This window comes from Anolis carolinensis, chromosome 1 (assembly GCF_035594765.1).
Source record: "Anolis carolinensis isolate JA03-04 chromosome 1, rAnoCar3.1.pri, whole genome shotgun sequence".
In the NCBI taxonomy this organism is placed as follows: domain Eukaryota; kingdom Metazoa; phylum Chordata; class Lepidosauria; order Squamata; family Dactyloidae; genus Anolis; species Anolis carolinensis.
In genome coordinates, this window is record NC_085841.1 from 71,348,374 (window position 1) to 71,360,848 (window position 12,475).

General features: G+C 41.9%; 1 protein-coding gene across 1 annotated transcript in view; it reads right to left on the minus strand.

The window, feature by feature from the left end:
* acat2 (acetyl-CoA acetyltransferase 2) overlaps positions 1-10,360 on the minus strand; it is a 20,702-nt gene extending 10,342 nt beyond the window's left edge. Inside the window, exons 1-5 of the mRNA XM_003215790.4 lie at positions 10,204-10,360; positions 5,586-5,720; positions 3,013-3,194; positions 1,999-2,116; positions 798-941 (exon numbers count right to left, since the gene is read on the minus strand). Of these exons, the coding sequence (XP_003215838.2) occupies positions 798-941; positions 1,999-2,116; positions 3,013-3,194; positions 5,586-5,720; positions 10,204-10,261 (637 nt within the window). The 5' untranslated portion in view covers positions 10,262-10,360. The remainder of the gene's footprint in view (positions 1-797; positions 942-1,998; positions 2,117-3,012; positions 3,195-5,585; positions 5,721-10,203) is intronic.
* Between the last annotated feature and the right edge of the window lie 2,115 nt (positions 10,361-12,475).

Below are 12,475 nucleotides of genomic sequence, written 5' to 3' on the forward strand. Positions count from 1 at the left end.
GCCATATAACCCAGATTATAAAAGCAGATAGTCCACATTATCTGCTTTGAATTTGATTATATGAGTCTACACTGCAATATAATCCAGTTCAAACCAGATAATCTGGATTTCATATGGCAGTGTAGAAGGGGCCAAGGATTCTTCTGTGAGATTATTCAATGTCATTTTTGAAATCACTCTATTCTGTACCTTTTCAACTTTCACAGGGAATAATCCATGTACCCTTGAAGGATTCCTAAAACTGTCTCTCAGATCTGCCACCATTGCCAATGGATTAAATCCTATTTAGAATCCAGATCCACAGCTACTACTGATGAAACATCCCCAAAATCTATGCTGCAACATGACTACTTTTAAAAAATCAACACATGGAGCATTCTGATGTCACTCATTTTAATGTAGGACTGATCAATTTTTGAGAAAACGAAAAAGTTTTACAACATAGCAAAACATAAAAACCCATTGGCTCAGACCAGAAACTGCTTCAGAAGAAAAGTTGGTATAGAATGGGTTGTTGGACTATGTAAGTATGACTTTCGAAGACCCTAAATATTTTAGGACCTCATGTCTCCATACACAAGTTTGCTGTATGGTTGGATAGTGCTAGTTTAATTCAGCAGAGTGACAATTAAGTCCTTAAATTTAGAAAGGAAGTCAGAACTGGGGTGAGATTCCATCCTTTCTACTTAACTATGATTAGAGAGGAGAAACAGTTGCAAAAACAAATGGAAATGGTTAAAATGGATATTAAGAAATCCATTTATCTCCAGTAAAATCATTACTGCATTCAAGCATACCTTTCCAGGAAGGCACAGAAATAGGTACAATTTCTTTATTGAAATAGCCAGCCTTCTGGGCATGTTCAGCTCTATTCTGTGACTTTACAGCCAGTTGGTCTTGTTCCTCTCGACTGACATTCCACTGTTTGGCCACATTTTCAGCTGAAACAAGAAATACATATATAACCCCACATGCAATGAAAAACAGACTCTTTAGGAGTTTTTTACACAATGCCTCTGCTGAGGGGGAAACCGTGTTGAAGCAAGAATTCTGTGTGTTGAACAACTTATTCATGCAAAATATATTTGTTCTACTACTTAACACTTTTTAAATTGCCACTGTTGAAGTAAAGATTACTGTTTGTGATCACTGTTCAATGAAACCAATTGCCTAAAAAGATGGTGGGGTGTCCTTTCTCTGGACTGCTTCAAAGAGAGACTGGGTAGCTTCCTGGTGGGGATTTTTAAGATGAAAATCTTGCTCTGAGCAGGGGGTTGAATATGATGGTTTATTAGGCACCTTTCACCCCTATGATTCTATTTGAATTGCTTTGTATTTCAGTTCCCTCTCCAATAACTGCATCACCCATTCACTCTGACATTTGTAATCTGCTGATTGAGGCAACACACCATTGCTGTTTCTGCAGGTTCTTTTTAAGGTGAACCCATCACGGTTTTCTTGTTAAGATTTGTTCAGAGGGGGATTGCCTTTGCCTTCCTTTGAAACTGCGACAGTGTGACTAGCCCAAGTGAGGGTTTGAACCCTGGTCTCCAGTTCTAGTCCAATGCTCAATCATGCTGGCTCTTCAACACCACCCCATTCATCTGATAAAATGAGTGATGATCCATGAAATCTATTGGTGTCTAAGGCCCCCCAAGCATAATTATATTTTTCATGTCATTGCCTCCATAGGTCTGCACTCAAAATGCAGACCTTAGGGCAGTGGTTCTCAACCTGTGGGTCGCCAGGTGTTTTGGCCTACAACTCCCAGAAATCCCAGCCAGTCTACCAGCTGTTAGGATTTGTGGGAGTTGAAGGTCAAAAACATCTGGGGACCCCAGGTTGAGAACCACTGCCTCAGGGAATAAGTCATCCACAATCTCCAATGTTTATTTACTCATGTTCCTGTCAGACATACTGTTAGATGAACATTCTTGCCCATCTACATATTAAACAATTCTTAAAATGACAATGTCCCAAGATTTCCAAAAATCTTACCAGTTATGCCCATATGGTAATGATAAAAGGCATCCGTCAAACCATCCTGGATTAAGCTGTCCTTCAAAGAGGTTTCCCCCATCTTTACACCGGCACGCATGTGAATGAGATGTGGTGCCTGCAAGCAAAACATTTTGACATATATAGAATTTTGAGAGGATATTTCTTGGCAGCCTTTGAGTGCAAGCTTGAGACCATTCTTTGTATGTGTCTTATTGTTTATTGCCTCCAACAGGCAAGGCAAACAATTGTTGCTTCCAGAATCCCTTACTGAGCACGTATGAAGATCAAAACAGAGAAAAAAAAGGGGGGGCCAGCAGATTAGACTGAATTCTATCGTGATATAGTAAAAATCCACTTAGTTTTCAAATTATTTCTAGAAAGATCAAAATGTTTCTGTTCACTTATGCAAAGCTGGACTGACCTGATTTTTTTCATTTCACATATGCACATTATTAATTTGAGTAAAATATATAATGAAACACGCCAAGGCATTCTTTTTTGTTCAGTGTAGGAACCCATTCCTACCTTTTACATGTTATTTCTGTCTCTATTACCAATTTTTTGTTAAATGAGTCATATTGAGGAACATACCTACTTTATTAAATGAGGCATATAGAGAAAGGAAGAAACATGGCAAGAGGAAGACACACCAGGCAAACGCTTTTTGTCACTTCCTTCCACCTGGAAATCTATGCCCTCAATTTGAAAGACCGTGTAAATTCAGAATAGGTCTCCACAGTCACTTATGAACCCACCTCCATTATATGCAGTCATGAGCAATCGCCCATGACGATGCAGTTGCCAAATAAACTGAAACGTAATCCAGATACAACCAAAAAACTATGACTGGTAAGGTAAGTTTCCCTGGTAGAAGCTGTCAGGCTCAGGTTTGTTGCATTGTGATTCTATCACAAGTTACATTAGGCTACAGATGCAGGACAAGTCTTTCTGTTTTCACTATGCTTGTTTCTTGAAAAAAATAATAAACCCAAGCAATCATTTGATGTTCACCTTGCTCATGCTTTCCATGCCTCCAGCCACAACAATGCTGGAATCTCCTATCATAATGGATTGGGCCCCAAGGCACACTGCCTTTAGGCCTGAACCGCAGATCATTTGGCATGTCCAGGCTGGAACCTCATATGGAATCCCTGCAGCAACGCTGGCCTGCCGAACCGGATTCTGACCAGCACCTGCAGAAGAAAAACAGGACTCAGGATTTATAGAAAAAACAAGGCCAAGCTGGCTGTCCTACACCCCTCTTAAAGTTTTTGTCTTTATGGAAATGCAAAGTGAGATGAATACATTATCTATGGCTGTTAACGCTGTTAACATACAGTTCTGTGCTTGTTTGTTAATCTTCCAGAGCCAAATGTTGCTTTGCTAGAAATGTTTGCGTCACTCTGAATTTCAACACCTGCACTTTGGTTGCTCAAGTGACCTTTAGTATGAAATTTCTGGTCTGGCCCTTCTTTACCGTTGGGGTATACTGCAAAATTGATACAGGTTGGGCTTTGTTTTAACCTTCAGTCACACTGAATAACCCCTTTATCTTCTTTTAGCAGTTTGAGACCAAGCAATTAGAAGTACAGTACTATTTTCAGTTTTGGGATTAGTTGGGAAATAAATAGCATCTTAGGCCCTGTTCTATGGTCATTCTAGTAAGAGCTATAAAATGGCAAATATCAGGTAAAAAAATTGTTTGCAAACCCTCATTTCTGAAATGCCCACTTCAGCAAATGCATGTGGTCTTCACTATGCTAGCATACAAATACATTTTAAATATACATTTATTCCACTCTGTATTTGATTTAGTATAGTGTACTTTCAACTGAACTTTAACAGCTGCTATTTTAAAATTTTTAATCATTTACATAACAACTCAGTTATTTCCAGGTTAGTTTTTTTTCTGCAGGCAACCATGCATGGACATTCAAAAGACAGAACCAATGGGGGTTGCTTTACGTCTTATGAAATGGTAGCATTGAAAGAGATTTGCTAACTATACAACTTTCCCTTTTACTGCTACTCTCCAAATAGGTTTGCCGTGCAATCTAGAGACGATAATTCACATCTTGTAAAATGGGAATATTGAGGAAATTAAGCAAACTATGCAACTTTTCTTATTCTGCTGATCTTCAGACATGTTTGCTGTGCGGGCTGGAGAAGATGGGATATGTAATCAAACGGATCTGGATGGCTTGGGAAGTCTAGGAACCCTTTCATACTAATACATTATGGTGCTATGATTACATTGTAATTATCATGATTCCATTCTATCAAATCATGGGACTTGTAGTTTAGGGAAGAGCATTTAACATTCAGCCAGTGATATCTAGTGCTTCAACAAACTACAAACACCAGGATTCCATAGGATATAGCCAGGGTAGTCAAAAGTGGAACAATAGTGCCAAAATTGTGTAAAATGGTTAGGGTAAAGGGTAGAACAAAACAAAACTGAGGATAAAAGTATAATGGAGAACAAATAGAGCAGATAGAAATGGATGAAGGAATGGTACTGTTGAAAAATGTGACATCCCTAAACTTGGCATAATTTGTATCTATCACATGGGAAGGAAAGAAAGGATTGCTGTTCAGAATAAAGGGTAGACTGTTGGGATACAACAGGAATGGGAACTATGAATCGGTCCAGATATTGTTGCTTTGCCATTCCCAGCATCCCCAACCAGCAGGATCAATGGTAAGAAACCCTGGGAATATTTCTTCAACATATAGAAAGCTAAACAATTCCCATCCCGGGATAGAATAAATTGGTGGGTGGAAACCGCATTTTTTTAATCTAGTCTTTGGTACTTCATATTAAGGAAGTTTGTTCTTATTTAGAACTTATTCTTCAGGACAGAGACAAGGAATGACTGGCCCCCAAGATGCTGATGAGCTGTAATTCCCACTATCCCTTACAATAAGCTACATTGGAAAGGGTTGATGAGAGCTGCAGTCTGAAAACGTATGGCAGGCTATATATTTCTCACCCCCTGCTTCATATGTACATTTTCCCATAGATACTTAGATCCCATGAGTTAATCAGAATAAAACTCAAGTAAGGTTCTCACTTATTACAAAGAAGTTAATTTCAGCAGTGTAATCTGGATACTCTCAGGAAAGTTAACACACTAATGTGTGGATGTGTCAAATATGTGGCTGTATAAAGCAGGCAACCAGGTCATAACCCAACCTGCCCCTCAGTGTACTCTGGGAGAGGAAATCAATGTGATTTTCCCCGGCCCCCTGTTCCTTCCCCGGCCCCATCATCCACCCTGCCATCATCAAATGCACACCACATCTGAAATAATGCCCTGCTCAAGGAAGAAACATGCATTTGCTTCATCTCCCTATGCCAAAGACATTTATTTATTTAAGGTTTTAAAATTAATTGCTAGATTGTGAATTGGTAGCCCTATTAATATGGGATTTTTTTGGGGGGGAGGCAGGGGGAAGATGTACAATAAAGGATGAGAAAGAAAGGGATTTCAGGCTATAAATGTACACTTCATCAATGCATTTCAACAATTCTAAAGTGATTATGACTGGAAACCTGAAACAATTTAACTTCAGAGACATACCTGCAGCCAAGACTTGTCCAAATATAACCTCAGACACTTCATTGGGATTAATGTTTGCCCTCTGCAAGGATTCCTTAATAACTACAGAAGCCAACTCATGGGCATGCAAAGTGGATAAGGCACCATTGAAAGATCCTAGAGAAAACACAAGTTACATGTTCAGAGTAGACACAAGCACACTTTCATTCTAATTACTTATTTTAAATGCATGTTAGAAAAGTCATCCTGACTCCTAACCCTAGCAAAACATACATGTGCAAATAATATTTGTGCAGTACTGTGCATTGCATTCCCCAATAAATCTTATAGTGTTCATTCACTATAATCTATTACATATGGACTTGCAACCAAGTCCCAATTCAATTACTTATTCCTAAATAAGGATTAGAAGACAGCAATTTCTAACACCAAGTACAAACAGAGAAGACATTATTGCTTAAAGAATACACACAAATAATGAGGTCACACTGGTTAAGAAAGAGTTTTGAAAGCGACCTTGGTATTTGTTCCACTACCTTATGCAATACCTTGGTACATTTCGTGCAATTGATACAAAGATATCAAAACCACCATGAAGTGAATACACCTTGATTAATTTCCACAGAGCAGATTTCTACATCTGGTCAATTTACATATTTATTAGTTCCATTGCCTTTTTTGTGAAAAGGCAAAAGGGCAGAGAGATGCATTAAAAGGAGAAATATTCCTTAAAGGGAACGGGCAACTTCCCTGCAGAACCAAAGGAAAGGATATGATTATTATCAATAGCAGAAGGGCTCTAAGCATAGTCAGATATAATCAGTCCGAATATTGGGATTTTTAAAAACCAGAAGCTGCCTTTATAGTATCTCTGTATATGAAATGAGCACTGCCTTCTGCTTCCTTCTTAAAAGATTATAAATCATAAATTTAGAAGAAGTCCAATGGGACATTTAGTCCCACTCCTCTCTCAATGCAGAATCTCCAGCTAAAGCATCCCCAGCAGGTGGTTGTCTGGCCTCTTTTGGAAGCCATTCAGAAAAGGAAACCCCACCCTCCCTCTAATCAATTAGTTCCATTGCTGAACTGCTCTCACTAGTTGGGTCTACACTGTAGAATTAATGCATTTTGACCCAACTTTGAAATTGCATGGCCCAGTGCTGGGGAATCCTGAGATTTGTAGCTTGGTGAAGCAGCGGCACTCTTTGGCAGAGAAGGCTAAACATTTTGTAAAACTACAACACCCACAATTCCATAGAACTGAGCCCTGGCAGTTAAAGCGGTATCAAACTGCATTTATTTTACAGTGGAGATGCTCCCACTGTCTAGGCCCTCCGGGTGTTTTGGACTTCAGCTCCCAGTTTGCCTGCCCATCGGACAAAATAGCTAGGGCTTCTGGGAGTTAGAGTCCCAAGCACCTGGAGAGTCACAAGTTGTGCACCACTGGTCTAGAAGTTTCACTCAAAATCTACTCCTGTAATATCAAACCATTAGATCCCATTTCTATTAACACAGGTTAAAATACAGACTGCTTTGTTATCTTCAGCATCACACTCTGGCCAAGGTTCAACTTATCAGGTTCAACTTTATTCCTCTACTCATTAAAAGTATCTTAAAGCCTTCTCTGTTCCTCCCTTGCAAGATACAAGGCAATTCCCAAAAATTAATTTGGCCAAAGAGAAGGTGGTTTATCTCTGGTTGTGACAGCATTCATGCAAAGCAAAGTAGGTGTGTGCGCTCATAGATGCCAACAAACAAAATGGCTGGGGGAGAGGGTTTCTTTCAGCTAAGTAAAGTATTTCCCATCCTACACCTATACTTTTGTTTTTGTGTAAGCTAAAAATGTAGCATTTTGCATGTGTCTCTATTGAATTTCAGCCCAGTTTTCTAGAGGAGCCATTGAAATTCAGCCCCTGAATTCAGGAATGAGTTCCCTGACACGCGTGTGTGCGCGCGCGCACACACACACACAGAGGAAGAAGAAGAGCAGCCTTGGGGCTTTCTTAGCTGAATGAAAGAGTGGGCTTTTCGTGGTCCTACTAGTTGCGGCCCAATCAGAGCATGAAGCAAGGCTGGCTAAGCAATCACAGCCTCTCCTTACAATGGCTCCAGAGACACTGCCCAATGACGGCAGGCAAAGCACAGGCGAGGGAGGAGCCACATCCTTAATCCCTTCCCAGGTACGAGGGACAATAAACAAAGCCATTGTGATAAAAAAGGCATCAATTTCGGTCATTATTATGGGCTGCACGAGCCTGTTGATTCTGGAGTTAATCTTGAGAAACCAAGGAGGTGCAGGTTTCCTCTAAGGCAGCCATGGGCCAACTTGGGCCTTCCTTCCCAAGTCCACCTGTTCTGGACTTCAATTCCCACAATTCCTAACAGCCTCAGACCCCTTCCTTTTCCCCCTCGGCCACTTACTGTGGGCATCATGTCGGCACAGGACTATGTCAATTGAAACAACAGCATTTTATGAATTTTAATGTTTTACATTGTAATTATGTATGTGTGTGGTTGTAGTTCTGTGGTTTTTATCTTTTCAGATTTATGTGTTATCTATATGCGGCACTTCGCTGTATTTTATTGACACAACAACATTGTATGACACAGCAAAAAAGATAGATATGCTGGATTTTGTATCACAAAATCACAAGTCGGACACTTCCCAAGTGTCTAGGACTGTGTGATGTATTTTCGGATGATGCGTGCAGATCCCAGTAGGGTGGCCTTTTGCAGTTGGCAGATTGTAATTTTGTCTATGTCTATTGTTTCCAAATGCCGGCTGAGATATTTTGGCACGGCACCCAATGTGCCGATCACCACCAGGACCACCTGTACTGGTTTCTGCCAGAGTCTTTGAAGTTCAATCTTGAGGTCCTGATAGCGGCTGAATTTTTCCTGTTGTTTTCGTCAATGCGAATGTCACCTGGGATGGCAACATCAATGATCCAAATATTTTTCTTTTCCACAATGGTGATGTCTGGTGTGTTGTGTTCCAGAACTTTGTCAGTCTGGATTCGGAAGTCCCACAGTATCTTTGCGTGTTCATTTTCCAATACTTTTGCAGGTTTGTGATCCCACCAATTCTTTACTGCTGGGAGGTGGTACTTGAGGCATAAGTTCCAATGAATCATCTGGGCCACATAGTTGTGCCTCTGTTTGTAATCTGTCTGTGCAATTTTCTTACAGCAGCTGAGGATATGATCAATGGTTTCGTTGGTTTCCTTGCATAGTCTGCATTTTGGGTCATCAGCTGATTTTTCAATCTTGGCCTCAATTGCATTTGTTCTGATGGCTTGCTCCTGGGCTGCAAGGATCAGGCCTTCTGTCTCCTTCTTCAGTGTCCATTTGTGAGCCATAGCCAGGTCTTCTCCTTATCAGCTTTTCCTTCAATTTTGTCAAGGAACTTTCCATGCAATGTTTTGTTGTGCCAGCTGTCAGCTCTAGTTTGTAGTGCGGTCTTCTTCTTCTTCTTATTATTATTATTATTAAGTTGGCCCATGCCTGTATCTACACTATAGAATGAATGCTGCCGGATCCCACTTTCTTTACCAGCGCTCAATGCGATGGAATTATGGGAGCTGTAGTTTGGTCAAGCACCAGCTCTCTTGGACAGAGAAAGCTAAAAGCATGACAAAACTACAACTCCCAGGTTTCCATAGCATTGAGTCAAAGCTGAATAAAACCAACTGACTGTTGTGTAGAAAAAAGGGAGAGGAATGCTGTGAAACTGCTTTGAGCATGTTGGTCGTGATGTATCATTAGTCTCCTTGTGGAGAGAAAAAGTGGGGTATAAATAAAGGTGTTTCAATGCTAATCAAGGTGGTCAATTGCAACATTCACACTTGCATCCAACAGATAGGAGTTCTTTCTCCCACCTTGGACCTTCCACAGATAGATAAACCTCCCTTGGCTAGTTTCCAATATACCTCACAACCTCCGAGGATGCCTGCCATAGATGTGAGCGAAACGTCAGGAAAAAATGCTTCTGGAACACAGCAACCCAGTGATTCCGGCCATGAAAGCCTTCAACAAAATAATAATAATAATAATAATAATAATAATAATAATAATAATTTTAATCACAAGAGTGATGGTGTTGAAATAGGATTACTGAGTGTGAGGACAAAGTCCTAGGGAACTCCTTCCTGCATTGATATGTATAGGATTGCCTGTCCGGGGTGCATCAACACGTGTTAAATGTACAGTGTAGATCAGGCATGGTCAAACTTGGGCCCTCCAGGTGTTTTGGACTGCAACTCCCACCATTCCTCACAGCCTCAGGCCCCTTCCTTTTCCCCCTCAGCCGCTTAAGCGGAGTTGCAGTCCAAAACACCTGGAGGGCCCAGATTTGCGCATGCCTGGTGTAGATGCACCCTTGAGCACTACGTGGCATGTGACTGTGGAGTCCGGTAGATCGGTTCAGATTACCTTTTGAGTGTTGCCAAATCACTGTAAGGCAGATTTGTTTTGTTTACTGCATTCGTGCGTCCATTCTACAGAAGTCCCAACAGAGATGCCGTGCTTTCCTGAGAGTCTCCCTCCCGCCCTTCCCACAAGGCAGGTGGGAGCTCAACGTGATCGTGGCTCATGAACAGCCTTAGCACCCCTTGTGAGGGTGCGGGTCCTCCTCACTCACCGACTGGAGTCCTGACAGCAGCCACGAGCACGACTCCTTCCCCGGCGGCGGCGCTCATCCTGGCTCCTCCGGCAGCGTGCGAGCTGATCCTTCCTGCAGAGCGAACTCAGCTCTCTAGTTAGCCAGCGCCGCGCGTCCCCATTGGCTGGCCGAAACGCCACCCCCCCGCCCGCCCCCAGCGCTTACGTCATGGAGGGCTTGCCTGGAGGAAGGAGAGGACGTCACGTGGCAGAGCGGGAGGAGAGCAGCATGTTTGGCTCTCATTGTTTCATACCAGAGTCAAAACAGACATGGGTGCATCTCTACCAGGCATGGGCAGATTTGGGCCCTCCAGGTGTTTTGGACTTCAACTCCCACAATTCCTAACAGCCTGTTAGGAATTGTGGGAGTTGAAGTCCAATACACCCGGAGGGCCCAAGTCTGCCCATGCCTGATCTATTCTGCAAGATTGATGCAATTTGACACCACTTTACTTGCCCCTGGCTCAGGGCTATGGAGTCCTGGAGTTTGCAGTTTGCAGGGAAGGCCAAAGACCTTGTAAAACTAGGTAAAGGTAAAGGTTTTCCCCTGACATTAAGTCTAGTCGCGTTCGACTCTGGGGGTTGGTGCTCATCTCCATTTCTAAGTAGAAGAGCCGGAGTTGTCCGTAGACACTTCCCAGGTCATGTGGCCAGCATGACTGCATGGAGCACCCTTACTTTCCCGCAAAAGCTCTACTTACATTTGCATGTTTTTGAACTGCTAAGTTGGCAGAAGCTGGGGCTAACAGCGGGAGCTCACTCCGCTACCCAAAATCAAGCCACCAGCCTTTTGGTCAGCAAATTCAGCAACTCAGTGGTTTAACCCACTCCGCCACTGGGGCTCCATCTTGTGAAACTACAACTCCCACAATTCCACAGCAATTAAAGTGGTACCAAACGGCATTGGTTTTATAGTGTAGATCAGTGGTTCTCAACCTGTGGGTCCCCAAGTGTTTTGGCCTACAACTCCCAGAAATCCCAGCCAGTTTACCAGCTGTTAGGTGTTGAAGGCCAAAACCTCTGGGTACCCACAGGTTGAGAACCACTAGTGTAGATGCACCCAATGAAGACCTTGGCTGCTGTGAAGTCTAGGGCTTGAAAGGATAGCTGCTGTTTCCCCATTAGGTAGAAAAGAATTATTAGGAGGTTGGCATATATAATTTTGGTAGATGAGCCCCTTACATTGTGCCTGCTGTCAGTGATGCAGCAATAGATACTAGGGTTGAATTGGCTTCTGGATTTATTACAGTGTTCAGTCTTTACATGCCGAATGCTGAAAAGGTATCTTTGGCATCAAATAGTTGCCTATGTGTAAAGTTGCCTTGAGTCCCCCTTTGGGGTTGAGAAAGGCGGAGTATAAATGTAAATAAATAAATAAATAAATAAATAAATGTGGATAGTCATGCCGTTGTTTTCTCTTATTTCAATGTTGATTAAATGCAACTGCAACATGTTAGGACAGGCCTGTCTCAACAGTACTTTCTGTTGTGAAATTCAGTTTGTTGAATAAACAGGCTTTAGACAAGCTACTGTTTCTCTCCCTGAGCTGGAAGAATTATGGGGAAAAGATATCTCCACTGAAGCTTTATAACCAGTTCTTGTTTCCACAATAAGCCATTTTTTTTTCAAAATCCAATTCCCACAGGGACAGCAAGTGAGGTGAAATGTTCTGAATAGGAGCACAGAACCTATCACATTTGCAACTTGGGGACTGCCTGTCCTATCTACCTACCTACCTCCTTATCACTTTCTTCCTGCACAGGTCACTAGGATTCTCTCATACAATCTTGAGGTTGTGTGCCCAGAAAGTAATGACTACTGAATTAAATGACCTTATTCCCACTGTAGTCAAGAAACTTATAGAATCATAGAGTTGGGAGAGACCTAGTTGGCCATCCAGTCCAACCCCCTGCCAAGAAGCAGGAAAATTGCACTCAAAGCACTCCCAACAGATGATCACTCAGCCTCTATTTAAAAGTATCTGTTTAACTTCAAGGATAAGAGTTGGAAAGTCAGCTATGGAGATGAGATCAAGCATAAAGATGCAAATTGGGTATCAAAGTCAGACTCATTCATGCCGTGTATCTGATTTCGATGTATGGGCGTGAAAGCTGAACAGTGAATAATGTTGACAGGAAGAAAACTCCTCATTTAGTGTTGTGGCACTTTTGCCATTAGAGGTTTGACAGCCTTTGATGTGCCCTAAGACTTTATTTTCATTTGGAAATTCTGGCTGTTTGTTCACCATGGTT